Source organism: Phoca vitulina, unplaced genomic scaffold (assembly GCF_004348235.1).
Source record: "Phoca vitulina isolate PV1807 unplaced genomic scaffold, GSC_HSeal_1.0 scaffold9, whole genome shotgun sequence".
In the NCBI taxonomy this organism is placed as follows: domain Eukaryota; kingdom Metazoa; phylum Chordata; class Mammalia; order Carnivora; family Phocidae; genus Phoca; species Phoca vitulina.
Genome location: NW_022589712.1, coordinates 45,069,282 through 45,090,407, shown reverse-complemented (window position 1 = coordinate 45,090,407; position 21,126 = coordinate 45,069,282). Strand labels below are relative to the sequence as shown.

General features: G+C 41.5%; 1 protein-coding gene across 1 annotated transcript; it reads left to right on the top strand.

The window, feature by feature from the left end:
* The first annotated feature begins 2,603 nt into the window (after positions 1–2,603).
* CALHM6 (calcium homeostasis modulator family member 6) lies at positions 2,604–4,934 on the top strand. Its single transcript, XM_032407387.1, has 2 exons — positions 2,604–3,541; positions 4,413–4,934. Exons 1-2 carry the CDS (start codon positions 3,002–3,004, stop codon positions 4,833–4,835), a joined length of 963 nt encoding a protein of 320 aa, XP_032263278.1. The 5' UTR covers positions 2,604–3,001; the 3' UTR covers positions 4,836–4,934.
* Positions 4,935–21,126: the final 16,192 nt, after the last annotated feature.

The following is a 21,126-nucleotide window of genomic DNA, read 5'->3' as shown; positions in this document are numbered from 1 at the left end:
CACTGGAAGAATTTTTATAAGCATTCAAAAATCTTAAGATAATAACGGGTTCAGATTTTCAAATACATACATAAACAATATATCCATACATAATAATGCACAGAAAGGTATTCTCTAAGATTAAGAGTGTTAGATCTAAATTTACTTGTTATTTTTGGCATCTAAAGTTGTGTCTTGCACATGGTGGATACTTAAAATATAGATGAATTTTGATTTGATTTTATTCTTACGGGTGGATCTTGGACCAGGATCGATACCTTGCTAGAATCTAGAAGTCATATTCCAAGCAAGGTCATACCATTAGTCTCAGTTCTCATGAAGACTACAGAGAATAACGTTTGAGAGCTAGCTCACTTGAAGACGACTACAAGGAACTTTTAGGTTTACAGTGTGAAATTCTTTCAAGAGTTTCTCTTCCTTTCTTTTCCACGAATTTTTTTGAGGTTTCTGAAACCCATTCCTGACAGCAATAATGACAGTGCTGAGAAACAAAGTACTACAGTTAAAACAAAACAAACAAACAAAACCCATAACAATTGGTTTTCCAATGTGCTTGCCATGAGAATCTCTCACTCATTTTTTAAAAGTTGAAGTAAACGGATGTTAAATTATAGATTTTCAAAAGTGTAAAGGTCTTTCAAATATTATTTAGTCTACTCTCAAGAAAAAATTCTTGAATCCTCCCCACACCGTTAGTATATTATTCTATTTCCACTAAGTACTGAACTTCTCAGCAATGTCTTCTCCAGACAGAGCTGGGTATAAAGGGCTGAGCAATCTTCAAGACTTAGAACTAGAACTTAGAACTAGAACCACCCACTACTACAGTGATGGCAGGGGTAGATGTCACGTCCTAGACTCATCTGCTGGTACTGGGAGAAAATTCAGACTGGCTGGCAGAACCCAGACTCTCACAATTACGGTAACCTGTAGTAAGTACAGAGTGATCATTGGTATCTGGGAGATCCATGATTGGGGGAGCACAGTGGTGGCAACCCCAGGAGGTAGTGTTTGGAGACACAAGCTGATAGGATAATCAGTCAGGATGCGGCTCAGTCTGTAATGAGTTTCAGGGGCAGGGTTGCAAACCACATATCTGGTCTATAGAGCCCCTAAACCTGACCTTTCACCTGCAGCTCTGCCATCATGATGTGCCAACTTCCTTCTCACCTTTAATGTTCCATCACTTTGGCTTTCTTTCCAGCCACAGACTGCTAAGTTCCCTTGCACCCCAGGGCCTTGCTCATTCACATTTATCCTTAAATGTCCTCTCCTTACAAAGGCTTTCTCAGGATACTCTCTACCACGTGATTCCACTTTAATTATTTTCATAACCTTGAGGAGTTTCCTCCTCATTATCTATCCTCACTAGTACAAGCTCAATGAAAGGAAGGTCTCTGTTTGTCTTGTTCCTTATTGTACCCAATAATACCAGGCACTTTTATAGGTTCCTATCATATTCTGGGAGCTTATTAAACATTTAAATGAATGATTGAATGAAAAATGAACTCATTAATAAACTGTTAACAAATGAATTACTCTAGCTGGGATAGGAGAGTGACAAGATGGAAGTTTCTGTAACTAAAAATATTTGAAGCCAAATCCTTGATGAAATAACAGGAGCTAGGGAGAAGAGGAGCTGTCACCAGATGCAAAAGTCTTAATAAATGAAGGGAATGAACACAGATGGCAGGAGTGAGGAGGGGGAGGAGGTTGTGCTGAATAGCTTGAGCCTCAGTGGAGAATAAACTATTAGAAGAGAACGGAAAAGCCTGGCTTTGGACATTGTAATGGGAGAATGCCAGCCAACCCTCCCTCTTGTTTTGAGAAATGTGTTACTCAAGAAGACAGAGGGCACATTTTAGTTACATTACAGGTAAGGGAGAGTTGGATAAAGCCATCTGCGTAAAGGTTGTGGATATAGTGAGATTTGTTCATGACGGTATATAGAAAGTGTGGAGCAGGGAGGCAACATCTTTAGGAGATGCGTGGTGGGAGTAAAGAAGAGTCTAGCAGTAAGAGGGGCAGAGTCAGCTGAGGGACAAGGGAAGCAAAAAAAAATTTTTTTTGAGATGTAGGAATAAAGCAGAAATGACATGCCTCAAATAGGGAACTTGGCTGCAAGTTTACAGGAAGCCTGGCAGTACCCGGTTTAATCTCAGGGAAGAGGGCCCTAACTGTCCTGTATGACAATTTGGACTCACACAGAGAGAACAGCTTTTCATCAAAATGCTACAGAATGGTGGTTTTGTACCAGGCACTGGTAGTGGGAGGGAGCTATGTCGTCCAGGTAGTGACAGTGTTAGGACATACCTGGGCGACTAAAAGAGGCAGAAGCCAGTACACTATGTTCAGTCTAACGCCCTGTGGGAGATCAGAGGAGAGAACAGTCAGTGTGAATGAGGCTGGTGATTCTGTCCAGAAGGGGCACAGGAAGAGGACAGAAGATCGTGGAGGTCCTAGAACTTGAGCTGGGCTTTGTTGTGATTTAGCTTATGAAACTGAAACCAGGAATCTGTCCTCGAGTAATGTTTCCTGTAACTGCCTAGTTTTTTTGTAATCGTTTGGGTCTGAGAGTTGGCTTCGGAAGGAAGGCGGCTGCAATAGGGGAAAATCTGGCGTTTTGCGTTGACGCCAGTAAAATTTAATACTCTTTTATCGGGTTAGCTGCACTGAATCAGGAAGGGTAAGTGAGGGAAGTCCCTGGTTTCTCGTCAGTTGGGTGGACCATTCCATGGAGTCTCTCCTCAGTCAAGTTCCTGAATTGTGAGAGAAAAGTCACCAGTGATCCTGAGGTCAAAGGGTCTATCAGCCAGAGTTGGTTTGCTTGAAATAAGAAAGCGAAAGCTCACGGAGGCCCAAGAAGCCCTTTCCCCCCCTGTCGGGAAGCTGCCGCTGAGCAGAGTGGAAAGCCCCAGACCTCAGCCCACCCAAACCGTTGGAGGAGCAGGGCCGTGAAGAGGCAGAAGCTTCCAGGCCTGTCCACGGCGCCCCCGGGGGTATGAGGCCCATGGAGAAGTTGTGGACGGTGCTAGACGTGCACCTCAAGCATCACAGCACGCTGGGCTACAGCCTGGTGACCCTCCTGACGGCGGGCGGGGAGCGCCTGTTCTCCACCGTCGTGTTCCAGTGTCCCTGCAGCGCCACCTGGAACCTGCCCTACGGCCTGGTCTTCCTGCTGGTGCCGGCGCTGGCCCTCTTCCTGCTGGGCTACGTGCTCAACGCGCGCACCTGGCGCCTGCTGACCGGCTGCTGCGCGCGCAGCGCCCGCACGGGGGGCTGCGGCGCGGGGCTGCGGGGCGCGCTGGTGTGCGCGCAGCTCAGCGCCGCCGCCGCGCTCGCGCCGCTCACCTGGGTGTCCGTGGCGCTGCTCGGGGGCGCCTTCTACGAGTGCGCCGCCACCGGGAGCGTCCCCCTGGCGCGGCGCCTGTGTCGGGGCCGCGAGGCCACCTGCGAGGCCCAGCTGCCGCTGGCGCCCTGCCATCAGGCCCCGGAGTCCGGCGCGCAGGACGTGCTGAAGGAGCTCAAGGCCCAGTCGCAGGTCCGGCGCGGGCCGCTGGCCGCCGTGGGGAGCATGGGAGAGGGGCCGGGGGAGGTGCAAGCGGGGTGCCCTGGCTCCAGACGCAGGGCGCGGGAAGACAAACTAGACTGGCGACTATTTCAGTAACACGAATGAGAAGGAGGGAAAGCGCACGGACAGTTTCAGGCACCTGCTGTGGGCCGGATGCCGCGCCGGGCCCTTGACCTCCGATCCCGCATTATCCTCTTGATACACCATGTGCAGGTCGAGGTGTTTGTCCAGCCAGAAGAAGGCAGATTTGTTACAATGAAATGGGTTGTCCTGGCTCTAAAGCCACCACCCCACACTGCTTCTGGGCATATAAAACCCAGAGGTTCTTGAAAATGAATGCTTGTTTCTTTGGATTTGCCGAAATTCCACGTTTTGAATTCTAGCGGAGTGATATATAGGCAAGGGCGCTTGACATGACTTGGAAAATGACTTGTCAAGCAGTTCTACCGAGGGGTTTGGGAGGTTACCGGCACTTCTTTCTCCTAAGAGACTAAGACCTAAAACTGTTGCTTGATCATCATCATCACTGTGAGTAGTTCAAACTCTATGTAAGAAGTTTTAAATTTGGGGGCGCCTGGGTGGCCCATTTGGTTAAACGTCGGCTTAGGTCATGATTCCAGGGTCCGGGGATGGAGCCCTGGGTGAAGCTCCCTGCTCAGCGGGGATTCTGCTTCTCCTTCTCCCTCTACCCCTAACTTACCCTGCTCGTGCGTGTGCCCTCTCTCTTGCGTGCCCATGCACTCTCTCAAATAAATAAAATCTTTTTTAAAAAGGATTTTAATCTTTTTTTTTTTTTTATAAAAAATGTGACTAAATTGCTGTTTTGTTGTGTTTTCCTAAGGTGCTGGGCTGGATCCTGATAGCCGTTGTCATCATCTTCCTTCTGATTTTTACCTCTGTCTCCCGATGCCTATCTCCAGTTAGTTTCCTGCAGTTGAAATTCTGGAAAATCTATTTGGAACAGGAGCAGCAGATCCTTAAAAGTCAGGCCACAGAGCATGCAACAGAATTGGCAAAAGAGAATATTAAATGTTTCTTTGAGTGCGCACATCCGAAGGAATCCAACACCCCCAGCATTAAAGACTGGCAGCAAATTTCATCACTATATACTTTCAATCCAAAGGAGCAGTACTACAGCATGTTGCACAAATATGTTAACAGAAAAGAGAAGAGTCAGAGTATCAGATCTAACGAAGGAGATGCAGTGATTCCTGTTCTTGGCTTTGTAGATACACCTGGTATGAACATTGCTTCTGGGTTATGACCTTATTAATGAATACGGGGAAAGTTCTTTTGAGTTTTCGCTTCATTAAAAAAAACACAAACTTTGGGGGCGCCTGGGTGGCTCAGTCGTTAAGCATCTGCCTTCGGCTCAGGTCATGATCCCAGCGTCCTGGGATCGAGCCCCACATCGGGCTCCCTACTCAGCGGGAAGCCTGCCTCTCCCTCTCCCACTCCCCCTGCTTGTGTTCCCTCTCTCGCTGTCTCTCTCTCCGTCAAATAAATAAATATGTTTAAAAAAAAAAAAAAAACACAAACTTTGGTATTGTTTGTGCCTGCTCTTTTTTCGATTTTTCAAACTTTACCTATGTATTATATTAATTATAAAAAAGGAAGCAAAGTCTAGTGATTCACTCAAAGTGACAAACTGGAACGAGGTCAGAAGTTTTATATACCTAGTCTACAGTCCTTTTCACTGAATAATAGTGCTGTCAAATAAAAGACTTCAATAGCAAAAACTGAAAGAACAAATGAACTTCTGACCTTTCTTTTAGGTTATCTGATGTTAATTTCAAATTCACTGTCTTGCAGATAACACCTTGTTTGGAACATTAAAATACTGGCATTTTACGGCTCTAATGTGGTTGCTGAACAAAAACCCAAAAAATTATCACAAAAAAGGAAAGTAAAATTAAAAAATACAAGATATGAGAAACTAGGATAATTGCAAGCAAAACTGTTGGTTTTTGCTTGCAGGATCGGAGGGAAAATTTTAAAGCATTTTATCATGGGAAATTTCAAATATGCCCAAAAGTAGAGAGGACAGTGTTATGAACCCCTGTAGAGTATTACACAGCTTCGATAGAGTATAGAAGTCCGATAAAACCCACACCATACAAATAAATATAGAAATACAGATTGTGACCTGGTTTAGAGTATGGGAGGGGACTGAAGAAATCTGTGAGAAACTGCAACCCGAAAAATAGCAGAGCGTTTCCGTTTGCACAACAGCATGGAAAGGACTGAGGTCAGAAAGATCTTAGCACAGTTGGAAGCCTTAAAGGTGACCGGAAGAGACGAAGCAAGGGACAGGTCATGCAGCTCCTTGAAGTCATGCAAAGGAGTTTGGTTTTCATGCCATGAGCAATTTAGGAAGATTGTTCTGATATTCTTGTGGAAAAAGCCATGGCGGGGAAGAGGGAGAGCCAACATGGAAATGGAGAGACTGATCAGGGCACCCCTGCAGCGAAAAGAGGTGGGAGTGAACTTGAACTGGGTTGATGGTGATGAAAACAGAAGTAGAGAGGTTCAAGGTGGATTTTGATCACAGACATGACAGGCTTTGTTGATGGAGAGGATGCAAAGATTTATTGAGAGCAATAGCGTCTGTAGACAAAATTCTGTTGCTTGACAATACCAGGGGACATTAGATTGTCATTTGTGCACATCTCCCAAATTTATGGCTGTTTTGTGTATTTTTAAAAATAAGGCATGAAAATTGTAAACTGTAAAGGAATTGAGCACTGGTTCTATTTAGCCCTTCTTCCCCTCTCGACAGATCTCTGTGTTGGCCTCTATTTGCCCTTTGTTGCGCAGGATCATTTAAAAGAACTAACCAGTCAGCAGAACTGAATATCCTGTTGTGGAAACCTGTTGTGGAGTCATATAGTACACGAAAGTTGACAGCAGAAACTGTATGATCAGTTTCTTTCTATTCCCTAATGAATAATTTTGAAAATCGTAGCATGCTTACTTTTATTTTGCTTCCTGTATTTCATTTTCCCATTTTTTTTGTATATTCTTCTCTTTCAGTATCCCACCCACCCCAATCCATCCCTGGTCTGCCATTTGTCCTTCCATCTTCAAAAGTATAGTCTCCATTTTGTCGACTTATGCTCCACTTTCTCTTGCACAGTATTAATTATTGTTAAAGTATATATGCTTAAGAGAAAACACGATAATGGTAGAGAGCTGTGTGAAGTAAAAAGTACCTCACTCCTTTGCAATATATTTTTACCAGAGGAAGTCATGTACTCTGTGTCTACACAAATATTATCATACTCTAAATGTGGTTCTGCAACTTTTTCACATAAAATATCATTGTTACATGTCCATATGTAACAATTCCCCTCATAAAAAAATTACTGCATGGTGTTCTACTGATTAGTAGGATATGATCCCTTTTTTGTTAAAAAATACACATGCAAATATACATATGCATTCATATAAAGTATATACATAAAGTATCTATAAATTTGTCAATTTTGGTCAATTCTCAAGACTAAGGGAGAGGCAGAGGAATGAGGCAGAGGAATTTTTCTTTAAACTTCATGTGTTTTTGATTTTTTTTTTTTTGGTAATGAATGATAAATGTTACCTGTATAATTAGAAAAGGTTAAAAAGAACCCTTACAAACATGTAGGGCTTTGCAGTCTACAGGAAGTTTTACATGTCTCTCTTCATTTCGTTTTCACAAGTCTGTGGGATACCCGGGAAGCCCATCACTCACACTTCCAAGTGAGGAATTGAAGGTTAGAGTGGTTACATTACCAGTCCAAGGTCACACAGTCAGTTGAAAGTGGAACTAAAGCCAGGGGACTGAGTCTATCTGGATCACGTGGTTCAAAGTGGCCACTTGGTGTTTTTATTAGTGGGCCAGGTTTTTCCCTTTTAAGCCCACCTGTCCTCATGGGCAGAAAAGATGCAGATGTTCTTAGTGACTCTTAGTATTTTTCATCTTGTTCAGGAACTTGTCAACTGCTGATAGCTGAGACCACTTTGAATAAACATAATGATATCAGGACACAGCAGTTAGTTCATGGTGGGAACACGGTCACCACTGTTTGGTAGGACACACTACTCCTAGAAGCCTGGCCCCAGATGGACACATCATGGGCTCACAAGCATTTCTACACTTGGTGTATACAGTGGATCCTTGAACAATTGGGGCTTAGAAGGGCTGACCCCCACACAGTCGAAAATCCATGTATAACTTTTGACTCTCCCCAAACTTAACTACTAATAACCTATTGTTGACTGGAAGCATTAATGATAACATAAACAGTCGGTTAACATGTATTTTGTATGTTCTATGTATTATTTACTGTAGTCTTACAATAAAATAATCTAGAGAAAAGAATGTTGAGAAAATCCTAAGGAAGAGAAAATATATTTACAGTATTGTACTGTATTGAAAAAATCTCCACATAAGTGGACCTGTTCAATTCACATCTATGTTGTTCCAGGGCCAACTGTATTTATTCGCTAGCTCACCAAATGATTCTTTATAATCACCCTGGCTTCATGCCGCCCTAAAGGCTTAACTTTAGAAGAGATTCAGACACGGGACCTGCTAATAATATTTGCTTTGAAACAACCATATTGTTCTAAGAGATGATTCTGCACTGTGATGAGTTCGGCAAGATGATACAATTTACAGAGCTTAATAAGAGGAGGTGTGGTCTCTTTGCTCCTCTCAAAGCCATGTGTACATATATCAATGTTCTACAGACTAATTAAAGAAGCAAGTCCTGGGGAAGCATCTGCAAATAGACTTAGCCCCCTACACAAATGTCTCTGGCTGGAAAACATCTCGAAACCCCTAAGTTTCACAACACCTTATCTACCAGGTGGCCTGTTGTAAAGAACTCTTCCTAAGACGAAAGATGGAGAAACGCTCCCTGAGTCAGCCCCACCGCAGCCGCCACCGTCTGTTTCGTCAGTGGCAAACTCCCACTGAGTGCCTATCATGTGTCAAACACTGGGTCTGCCCTGCAAGCGAAGCCTTCAGTTGATCTTTTGTCTCTACCTCTTCATTGCCTCCTTATGAAATCTCTCTTGTGAATTGCAATGTAAGGACAGTGGAATTGATTATATGACATTCTTATCTAAGTCGAGAAAACTGAATCAAAAAAGGGATACGGTCTGTCAAGACCCTTTGCCACAAGGAACAAAACATTAAAAACTTCCAAATGAAAGAAATTTCTATAAGATTCGGCAATTTATTGTCATTTAAAAAATTGTGGAATATCCAAACAGCGAAGAGTATATGAAACATTTGTGTACATTTTACAGAATAATTACACAGTGAACATCTATGTAACCACTGCAGAGGGGAAAGAAAGAATACATCTCCAGCACCCCAGAAAATGCCTGCTCCAAGTGTCACTCTACAGTCTTAACTCTCTCTGCCTAAAAGTGGTGTGTGTGGTGGGGGGCAGGGGGGTTGTGATCATTTCCTTACTTTTATTTATAGTTTTACCACCTATGTATGCATTCCTAAATTTTTTTTTTTTTTTAAAGATTTTATTTATTTATTTGAGAGAGAGAATGAGACAGAGAGAGAGAGCATGAGAGATGGGAGGATCAGAGGGAGAAGCAGACTCCCTGCTGAGCAGGGAGTCCGATGCGGGACTCGATCCCGGGACTCCAGGATCATGACCTGAGCCGAAGGCAGTCGCTTAACCAACTGAGCCACCCAGGCGCCCCCATTCCTAAATTATTAATGGTTAGTTTTGTCTGTTTTTGAACTTTATATGAATGAAAACATTCTCTAATCAATTCTCTAAGAATTGTTTTTTATCTTTTTTGTTTGTTTTTATTTGATGGATTCATCCACAGTATGTCTAGAACAACTTACTTATTTTGATTGCTGGATAGTATTCTACTACATGAATATACCACAATCCAGTTATCCATTTAACTACTGATGGACATTCGGTTTGTTCCCAGTTTCTGGCTCTTAGAAGCAATGCCGGAGTGAACCTTCATGTATTTGAATTCTAGGAGACACGTGCAAGTGTTGCTTCAGGATGTGTTCTTGGAACAGATGGAAGTGTGAAGGCATAGACGTATTCCAGCTTGCTAGATAATATCAAATGTGTGCCATAAGGGGTGGACCAATCTATATTACTATGAGAGTTCCTTCTGTTTCTCGCCTCTGCAGCACTTGGTATTTCCAATTATTTACTGTTTGTCACTCTAGTGAGTATGTAATGGTATTTCTCATTGTGTGTGTGTTTTAAGATGTTAAAAATTTATTTATTAGAGAGAGCGAGAGAAAGAGCAATCAAGAGCAGGGCGAGGAGCAGGAGGGGAGAGAGAGGGAGGGGTAAAGAATCCCAATCAGACTCTGCACTGAGCTCAGAGCCCGACGGGGGTGGTAGGGGAGTTCGATCTCACAACCCTGACATCATGACCTGACCTGAAACCAAGAGTTGGACGCTTAACTGACTGAGCCACTCAGGTGCCCCTCTCATTGTGTTTTTAATTGGCATCTTCTTAACCATTAAAGCTTTATGGCATCTTTTCCTAGGTTTACTAGTCATTTGGATATCCTCTTTTATGAAATGCCTGTTTAAGGCTTTTGCCCATTTTTTTTTCCTATTTAGATTGTCATTTTCCTATTGATTTATATTATTTCATTGTTATTCATCCACTTAGACTAACAAATATTTATTGAGTGCTTGCTTTGTTCTGGGCATGTTCTAGGTACTTGGGATACAGCAGTGAAACAACAGCAATGACCCTGACTTTGTGAAGCTTGCATTCTAAGGGAAGAGAGAGATAACAAACAGTAAGGATAATAAATAAGCAAATAATTGAATGTAAAGAAGAGAAGAAGACTGTGGGGAAAAAACAGAAAAAGGAGACCACTCTAAGAGGCATTAGAAATGCTGGAGTTTTGTTTTGTTTTAAGATTTTATTTATTTATTTGACAGAGAGCGAGAGAGCATGAGCAGGGGGAGCGACAGGCAGAGGCAGAGGGAGAAGCAGACTCCCGAGGAGCAGGGAGCCCAATGCGGGGCTCGGGGCTTGATCCCAGGACTCCGGGGTCACAACCAGAGCCAAAGGCAGTCGCTTAGCCAACTGAGCCACCCAGGAGCCCAGAAAATGCTGGAGTTCTGAGAACTGTTGTCCTCACTGAGCAGTCGCCTTTGAGCCAAGCCTTAAAGGGGTGAGGAGTTAGTCGGTGTGGCCTAAGTAGTGAGCTAGGGGACAGAAGGAGGCCATGAGGTCAGAGAGTTGAGGGGGCGGGAGCAGGTCATAAAAAGCCTTTGGGCCAGTGTAAGGACTTTGTTTTTTTTTTCTGAATGAACTGAATAGCCACCTCATACCTTCCCTACAAAGCCTAAATCAATGGATGACTGAGTTAGTTGGATACATTGGGATAATCAATGGAAGGCAAGAACATGCTGATTAAAAAAAGAGGAAGTGGTACTCCCTTTAGACTATAGATGACCTTAGTCCTGGAATTTGGGAAATGATGCCCAACTAATGGAATATGTTACTGTGGAATTAAAGTCAGATGAAAATGTGTGTGTGTGTGTGTGTGTGTGTGTGTGTACATTAGTTCTTTTATGGTACCTTGAGTACATTTTTGAAAGTTTTTTCTTTTTCTTTTCTTTCCTGTCTTCTTTTCTTTTTGCTAGGAGGATATTAACCTAAGAAAACTTGGTTTGATAAGATTATTGATAATGGAGATAAATGAGCTTATATATTCAAAAGAACTTGTATAATCACAGATTGCTTTTAAAGCTCTGTGGGTCACCACTTTTTTACACCATACACAGAAGTAAATTCAAAATGGATGAAAGACCTAAATGTAAGACAGGAATCCATCAGAATCCTGGAGGAGAAAACAGGCAGCAACCTATTTGACCTAGGCTGCAGCAACTTCTTACTAGACATATCTCAGGAGGCAAGGGAAACAAAAGCAAAAGTGAATTATTGGGACCTCATCAAGATAAAAAGCTTCTGCACAGTGAAGGAAACAATCAACAAAACTAAAAAGCAACCTACAGAATGGGAGAAGATATTTACAAATGACATATCTGATAAAGGGCTAGTATCCAGAATCTATAAAGAACTCATCAAAATCAACACCCCAAAAATAAATAATCCAGTTAAGAAATGGACAAAAGACATGAACAGACGTTTCTCCAAAGAAGACATACAAATGGCTAACAAACACATGAAAAAATGCTCAACATCACTCATCATCAAGGAAATATAAATTAAAACCATGATGAGATAGCACCTCACACTGGTCAAAATGGCAAAAGTTAACAACTTAGGAAATAACAGATGTTGGCAAAGATGTGGAAAAAGGGGAACCCTCTTACACTGTTGGTGGAAATGCAAACTCGTGCAGCCACTCTGGAAAACAGTATGGAGGCTCCTCAAAAAGTTAAAAATAGAACTACCCTACGACCCAGCAATTGCACTACTAAATATTTACCCAAAGGATAAAAAAATGCTGATTTGAAGGGGCACATGCACCCCAATGTTTATGGCAGCACTATCAACAACAGCCAAATTATAAAGAGCCCAGATGTCCATCAACAGATGAATGGATAAAGAAGATGTGGTGTATATATATATATATATACACACACAATGGAATACTACTCAGCCATCAGAAAGAATGAAATCTTGCCAACTGCAGTGATGTGGATGAAACTAGAGTATATTATGCTAAGCGAATAAGTCAGTCAGAGAAAGACAAATATCATATGATTTCATTCATATGTGGAATTTAAGAAACAAAGCAGATGAATATGGGGGAAGGGAAGGAAAAATAAGATGAAAACAGAGAGCGAAACAAACCATAAGAGATTGTTAAGGATAGAGGACAAACTGAGGGTTGCTGGAGGGGAGGTGGGTGGGGGAGATGGGGCAACTGGTGATGGGCATTAAGGAGGGCACTTGTGTTACATGCAAGTGATGAATCACTAAATTCTACTCCTGAAACCAATACTACACTATATGTTAAATAACTTGAATTTAAATTTAAAAAATTAAAAATAAAATAAAATAGAGCCAACAGCATAATAATGGTGGTGATAATTTTTGGATTCATTAATTTTCAATTTAGGTTAAATAAGTTTTGAATTTGTCATATTTTTAAAAACATATTTATTTACTCTAGGAATGATTTTTTGCAACAGATTTTATAATATGGCTTTTATTTATCTTGATATACACAATTTTTTTTCCAGTCCAAATGATTACATAAGTTTGATTTTGAAAGCCTTGGAAAAAAATTAAAAACAAGAAAACTCTGTAGGTCACTTTAAAATGATTCTCCTTGTCAAGTTTTGGTCTCCATTTAACCGATGCTTTCATGTTCACATCAACTTCTTAATATATTCATTTTCAGTCATACAAGAAACATCCAAACATATATTGAGAATACCTACCAAACGTGGGAGTGTTTATAATACTATGATTAACAGCTCAGTCACTGGAGACAAAGTATTAGAGACTGGGTGGCTTACGACCAACAGAAACATTTCTAACAGTTCTGGAGGCTGGGAAGTCCAAGATTAAGACACCATCAGGTTCAGTGTCTGGTGGGTGCCCATTTCCTGGTTCATAGACAGCTATCTTCTCACATGGTAGAAAGAGTAAGGGAGCTCCCTGGGATCTCTTTTATAAGGGCACTAACCCCATTCACGAGGGCTCTACCCTTATAACCTGATCACCTCCAAATTCCATCACACTGAGTAGATTGTGTTATTTGAGAGAACACAGAGCTTTGGGGCACGACCATTTTTTTTTTTTTAAAGATTTATTTACATTAGAGAGAGAGAGAGAGAAAGGCAGGGGAGGGACTTAGGGAGAGGGAAAGAGAATCTCAAGCAGACTCCTCGCTGAGCGTGGAGCCCAATGTGGGGCTTGATTGCATGACCTGGAGATCATAACCTGAGTCAAAATCAAGAGTCGGATGCTTAACTGATTGAGCCACCCAGGCATTGGGGCACCACCATTTTATAGCAAGTAGTAATCAAGCCTGCTCTTTGTCCAAGACAGAAATTATTTAATCTCTCAGTGTTGCTTGCTGCAAACACATCCTGAGAAATGACCTGGGTAAAAAGCAGTCAGAGCCTTGCATTCTTGTCATACTAGTGAGACATGTAAGAGCACGCACAATACTTTCTGTCTTTCAAGCCCCCTTTCAAATCACACTTCCTATTCAAAGCATTCCCCAACGTCATCAGTCCATAATAACTTTTCTCTGAACTCTTATGACTGCACCTCTCAAATTCAATGTAGCACTTGATCATGTACCTCTTTGTGTCATATTAACTGTGTTTTCTCTTTTCAGTGTGGTTTTATGCCTTCTGAAGACTTAAAAAACATTATCTTACAAATCCCACAAAACAGCAACAAAACTGATAAAAACAACTGAGAAAGATTAAATATTTTTAAAATTTTATTGAGATGAAAAAATTTAAAGTATGACAAGTGCTTCTTGAAATTTTACAATACAAGGTACATACCCATAGATAATAAATCTGCACTTTGATAAATACATTATCATTCCTGGACTTGAAAACCATGTGTTCATAAATCAGGTGATCTCATGTCATTTGCTGGTCTTTTGTGTATGGTACTTCATTTCTTAAAGGCAGATTATAGAATAAGAAAAGCAATTATATAAATATGTTTAATATTTTACTTACACAGAGTAAAGGAACAAAATTTAAAAGACAGAAGTTGTTTGTTTTTTTTTTCATGGAGTATCCACCAGCAATTTGGGTTTCTGATGTTCCACAGGCACAGTTTGGGAAACATTACCTCAGTTAATCAGAGGCAGATGGAAAATCAATTGTTGTTTGGCTTACTTCATAATATTTTTAAATCACGCAGTCTATCCAAAACTAGTAACTTGAATAAACTTAAGTCTGAGACATGGTCAAGCTATGGGGCAACTTATTTCGATGGGCAAGCAAGTAGATGGATACATTCTGGATTCATTAAACCATACTTTATTTCACAGAGACCAGATCATCATGTGTCTAGGCATCTTTAAAGATACTTAAAATCACTTGGAGTGAGGGCAGCACATAAAATAAAAAAACAGATGTTTTTCCTCTCAAAAATCAAAACAATCCTAAACCTTTTCTCAGCTCCCAGCTCTGCTCAAGATTTCTTGATGAGATGATTGTTCCTATTCAATTCATATGCAATCTAAGACTAACTTAAAATGAGTCCACATTTTTTAACTTTAAATCTGTTTGCCACTGTTCATACCAACAGAATCCCACAATTTTCCAGCCTCATAAGCACATTTATCCCAGCTAACAACTGGTTACCTCTCCCTGCAGATGCATGATGAAGCTTTCTATAAGCCTTTATTTTCTTAAAATCTAAACCTTTATTCCAGATCCTCTATGTTCCCACTCCAATTTGAGATTGAATAATTTACACTTATTAAAATTCAGGTTGGTAAATATGGTTATTGGCGGTGAAAGACAACTGAAAGAGGTACTCTGGTTAAAATTGTTGGTTTGAAAGTATATGTTCAACCACAATAAAACAAAGCAAAGGACTCTTTTTCACATCATAAAGCAAGTAGAGAACAGGAGAGGAGAAAGCGACACAATTTGTAGAAGTTGGAAAGCAGAGAGTAACTGGTAATTTTCCGAACGGACTGAGAAATCTAAATCCCAAGCCAGAACTGGAGAAAGATAAGAAATATGATTTGTACCATCGGACTGTTTAAAAAAGCTCAGGAATTGGGGCGCCTGGGTGGCTCAGTCATTAAGTGTCTGCCTTTGGCTCGTGTCATGATCTCAGGGTTCTAGGATAGAGCCCCACATCGGGCTCTCTGCTCGGCGGGAAGCCTGCTTCTCCCTCTCCCACTCCCCCTGCTTGTGTTCCCTCTCTCGCTGTGTCTCTCTCTGTCAAATAAATAAATAAAATCTTAAAAAAAAAAAAAAAAGCTCAGGAATTAGCAGCACCAGTCACCTCTGGAAATGGGGCTGGTGGTGGGGCTAAAAACAGCTTTCAGCCAATCTTAGATGTCTGTCCTCATTCCAAGTGGCTGGGCAACCCTTCTCTGTACCCTAGGAAAAGATGGGAATTTCAATCTCTAGATACAGTTTTTCAAAAAGATTTCTGAACTGAGGAACACTAGGCTAGTTGAAGGCAGGGACACTATATCGAATACATGGGAATTAAGTTAAAATGTACACACCGAGTTTTTATTTCCCCAGCCTTCTTACCCAACCTGGCTCCCAGAATGCTGGCATTCAGGCCGTTATTCTCCGGGCAGTAGGTCAGAGAAGCCAGATCAAGCAAATCTGGCTGCCCAAGAAAAGAGATTTCCATAAAACAACACATTTTGAGATTCACATTTAAATTCCCCAACTTATTATCCTATGTTGAAGTCCATAATCTACAAACTCTACCAAAGTTCATATTTATATTTTATCCAATTTGAGTGGATAACCAAGGAGCTCCAGAGATTTGAAAGAAGTAAGAAAGACAGAAGTCAAAACAAAGAGAAAAGTCTACTTGGAAGAAGCAGAAATTACACTTTTCAAAAAAATTTTATTTACTTACTTCAGAGAGAGAGAGCGTGAGAGAATATATGGGCAGATGGGAGTCAGCCAGCGGGAGGGAGAGGGACAAGCAGATTCTGTGCTGAGCTCGGGGCCTGACGTGGGGCTGATCCCATGACCCCAATATCATGACCCGAGCCGAAACCAAGAGTCAGACGCCCAACCGACTAAGCCATCCAGGTGCCCTGAAATTATACACTTTTTTTAAAAAAAGATTTTATTTATTTATTTATTTCAGAGAGAGAGTGAGAGAGAGTACAAGCTGAGGGAGGAGCAGAGGGAGAAGGAGAAGCAGGCTCCCCACTCAGCAGGGAGCCCGATGCAGGGCTCGATCCCAGGACCCCAGGATCATGACCTGGGCCGAAGGCAGACACTTAACCGACTGAGGCGCCCCTCAAAATTATACACTTTTTAAAAATTAAAAAAAAAACCCACCATAATGATTTTGGAGATATGAGGAGACGTTATATGTATGAAATGAGAATAGAATGGTGTTAAAAAACATTTAGAGAACAAAAGAGTTTGTGGAGATTAGCATGATAGCAGAAATTAAAAATTTAGTGAAAGGATTGGAAGATACACTTGGAGGAAATCTTCTAGGAAGTAAAGGATTAAGATAAAGAGATGGGAAAGAGAGAAAAGTAAATTAGAATACTAGTCTAGGAGATCTATCATCCTACTAATAAGATTTCAGGAGAAAACAGAGGAAATAGGTAGAATAGAATAAGAAATCGTCAAAGAAATAATTCAGTGTGTTTTCCCCAGATGGAAGGACATGAATTTCTTTTTTTTTTTTCCTAAAGATTTTATTTATTTGAGAGAGAGAGAACACAAGCAGAGAAGGGCAGAAGGAGAAGCAGGCTCCCCGCTGAGCAAGGAGACTAACATCGGGCTCCATCCCGGGACTCCAGGATCTTGACCTGAGCCAAAGGCAGACACTTAACTGACTGAGCCACCCAGACACCCCAGAAAGAGATGGATTCCTAGATGAAGAGTTCCATGAAGGAACTGGAAGTGGAAGGATACAGGTCTACAGTGAGGTGCACCATGGGGCAATTTTGGAACACTGGGGAGGAAAAGATCCTAAAGTTTTCCAGAGAGAAATAACAGACCAAGAATTGAAAATCAAGTGGCATTGAACTTCTGAAAAACAACTAGAAGCTGGATGATTATATTTTCACAAACTTTATCTCCTATTCACTTTTTTTTTTTAAAGATTTTATTTATTCATTTGAGACACAGAAATACGGAGAGAGAGAGAGCATGAGCAGGGGGGAGACAGAGGGAGAGGGAGAAGCAGGCTCCCCGCTGAGCAGAAAGCCCGACGCGGGGCTCGATCCCAGGACCCTGGAATCATGACCTGAGCTGAAGGCAGACGCCCAACCATCTGAGCCACCCAGGCGCCCCTCCTATTCACTCTTTATTAGGAATCTACTAGAGTATACACTCTTCCAGAAGAGGAAGTATATCAAGAAAGGATGGTCATAGAATCAGGGAAACAAGAGATCCCATAGAGGATAGAGGAGAAGGAAATTTTTAAATGATGGTAAAAGGAAAAGACAAAAGTGATGGCAATTTAGGGGCACCTGGCTGGCTCAGTTGATAGAGTAGCTGATTCTTGATCTCGGGGTTGTGAGTTCAAGCCCCATGTTGGGTGTAGAGATGACTTTTTAAAAAATGGTGGTAATTTGGCCCTGCATAACAAAATTAGCCCTGTAGGCGTTAGTCAAGGGTTAGACAGGAAGAGAATACAAATTCTAATAAAAAGATGAGTTTTTAATATTTTACTGGAAAATCACTGCAACCTCTTTCAAATAGTGTGTGATGGCTTTAAAGCATGTCCACAGATTCTGTGAAACACCTTCCTTCAAGAAGTAGAGATGAATTCCCTCCCTTGGTTGTGTGCTGGACTTAGTGACTCACTTCCGAGGAATAGGAAAAGGCAGAAGGGATGACACGCGTGTTCAGAGCATGGACCAGAAGAGGTCCTGCAGTCTCCTTGCTCTCACTCTCTCCCGGACTGCTCTCTTGATGGAATTCACTGCCAGGCTGCGAGGGTGATGAAGCAGCCTCTGCAGAGGCCCATGTGGTGACAAACTAACCCCCCACCCACAGCCTTGTGAGAGGCCTGTCTTGGAATTAAATCCTCCAGCTGTTGGCAAGTCTTCAAATGACTGCAGACTTAACCGATACCCTGATGGCAGCCTTGAGAGAAGCCCTGAACAGGAACCACCCAGCTGAGCTGCTTCTAAAGTCTTCTTCTTTTTTTTTTTTTTTAAGATTTTACTTATTTATTTGTCAGAGAGAGAGAGAGCACAAGCAGGGGGAGCGGCAGGCAGAGGGAGAAGCAGGCTCCCTGCTGAGCAAGGAGCCCGATGCGGGGCTCCATCCCAGGACCCTGGGATCATGACCTGAGCCAAAGGCAGACGCTTAACTGACTGAGCCACCCAGGCGCCCCTGCTCCTAAATTCTTGACCCATAGAGACAGTGAGATAATAAATTGTTGTGATAAGCCACTAAGTTATGAGGTGATTGGTTCCACAGCAAAAGGTAACTAATACAGAGCCTACTGAAATCTGCTAATTTGGCTCTGAGGTCTGTCCTCCCTAATGTTGCTAAGTGACATTACATCTCATTTCCACCACCTGAGTGTCATAGACTCCTCTTCCTCTGCAATTTTTCGAGAGAGTTTTAGACTGTACTCATCTATAAAAAGAACTGTAATTTTGATGGGTTAAGGAAATGGGATTTGCATATGGGCAGCTACCAACTGGTGTGAGCATCTCTTCATCCTTCCCATGTGCGGTTCTCAGCAATATCAAGATCTTAGTTTAAATTTTGAGTAGGTGTTTTTCCTGACTGTGATAGCTAAGCAGCAAGACAACATCAGAAGGCTTGAGACTTCTTTAAGAAGATAAATTGATAGAAAACGTAATAGATTTGAAAATATTGAGAGAAGATGTATGCAAGTCAAGAATTTGAGGATTAGTGATTAGAATAGAGAAAGCTAAAAAAGTATGAAAATATTATATTGTTAACTCCAGGGAAAACCAAAAGTTGCGGAGGAAAGGAAATCTCCTCTTAGGATGCAACATGGTCCAGTGGTCTATAGTGTTTACACAGTCATGACAGTGGAACCACTGAATATTGGTCTAAGTCCAATTCCACCATAATAGGAGGGATGAGGGTCAGGAAGTTTGCCTCTATGTGTGGTTAGGATGAAGGATGTGCATGAGAAAGCCTTATATTTCTCTGTGGAAATAAAAAATGATGTCTCCAGCTGAGAAATCAAGAAAGAGCTATATAAGAATATTATGTAAAAAAATAAGGTAGATACCTTAAGAATCAGTTGACAGGAGTAGAAAGGAGGTGCTGATGTGATGCAGGAAAGGGTAGAAGGCAGGAGTGGTGGAGGTCCAGGAGGGGAGGTAGGAAATAGTTTATATTCTTATCCGACTTTAAATTGTTTGTGTGAATACATTTTTAAAAAGTAAACTTAAAAAGAAAAGAGAAACAAGAGAATTCCTAAAATGATCATTGAAATGTATGGAGAGAATCTGCCGATGTTACCAATGTTACTAATTGGCGCTTTCCATCTTTACCAATGCCAAAGTCGCTTTCAGGGGTCCTCCAAATAAGGTTCTTACACCTACAGAGAGGACTATCTACATGACACTAGCTTCCACTTAAGATCTTCCTGTTTTCTGAAGTGATTAAAAATAATTTTATGCCTGGAGCCATAATGATCTGCCTGTAGAGAATAATTTTTCTTGTGTGTCCTGAGATGAACCAAAATCTTTGGTGACCTCTTTAATTAGTTCTGGTGACTGTTTTGTTTTCTCTATTGATTTAGAGTGTGAAAAACAATATTCTGGTTACTGACTAGGTTTTGCTCATTTTAGCTTTTCCTTCTCTTTGCAATGTCACTCAGAAATTTTTGAAGCAGAAGCCAGGTTGATTTAATAAATATTTATCACGCATCCGTTGTCTGATCATAGCCTAGTGCGGGGGGCAGCCCCGTAATCAAATAATTATAATGCAATGAAATTTGGGTGAAGATTAATTTTTCTACATGTCAGAGAAACAGGAGAGTGATAATTTGCTGGGGAGCTGCCTCAGATATTTATGGAATGAGGCAAGATACACACTAAGGAGTCGAGAGAGGTGAGAAGGGGAAGGTTTTAGAAAGCCTGAGCCCTGACGAGGTTTTTGGAAGATGAATTGCTTGCCAGGTGTACGAGCAGGGGAAGAGCATTGCAGGGACAAAGAAGACCACGTGAAAAGGCAGAGGCACAAACCGCACTGTGTATTTAGGAGCCAAATTACTTTAGCATTCCCTGAAGGCAAGGGCTGGAAAGCAGAGCAGAGGGCAGGTCACAGAGGGCCTCATTTGTCCGCATAGGAAACTTACACTTCCCCCTGTAGACAATGGAGAGGTAGTAAGGAAATTGATGATACCATTGGGTATAGATGATCATTCTGGTGAAGGATTTTTTTTTAACTTGGTATTATGAAAGTTTTATAAACACAGAGAAAAAGAGAATAGTATAATGAACCACTATAAACATAGATTTCAGAATTATAAACATTTTTAAAACGTGTTTATTATGGGGAAGTTTCAAGAATAAACATAAGTAAAGAACATAATGTAAGGAAGCCTCTTGTACCCCTAAGTCAGTTTCAACAATTATCAACTCATTACCCATCTTATCTACACTCCAACACATTTCCTTCCATTCCTAGATTGTTTTGAGGCACATCCCAAATGTCATACAATTCCACCTGTAAGTACATAAGTATATATCTTAGAAAAGAGTACTTAAAACACTCACAGAATGCATACCACTGAGTGTAAACGATGACGTGAACTGCAGACTCTGGGTGATTATGATGTGTCAGTAGAGGTTCATGAGCCTAACACCAGAGTGGTCTCTGGGGGAGAAGGTTAGTAACGGGGGAGGCTGTGCGTGTGTGTGCGTGTGT

Bases quoted from the DNA above. Each gene is read 5' to 3' on its own strand.
- CALHM6 (XM_032407387.1), top strand. From the start codon at position 3,002: ATGAGGCCCATGGAGAAGTTGTGGACGGTGCTAGACGTGCACCTCAAG. The intron at 3,542-4,412 runs GTCCGGCGCGGG...TGTTTTCCTAAG, and splicing joins AGCTCAAGGCCCAGTCGCAG to GTGCTGGGCTGGATCCTGAT.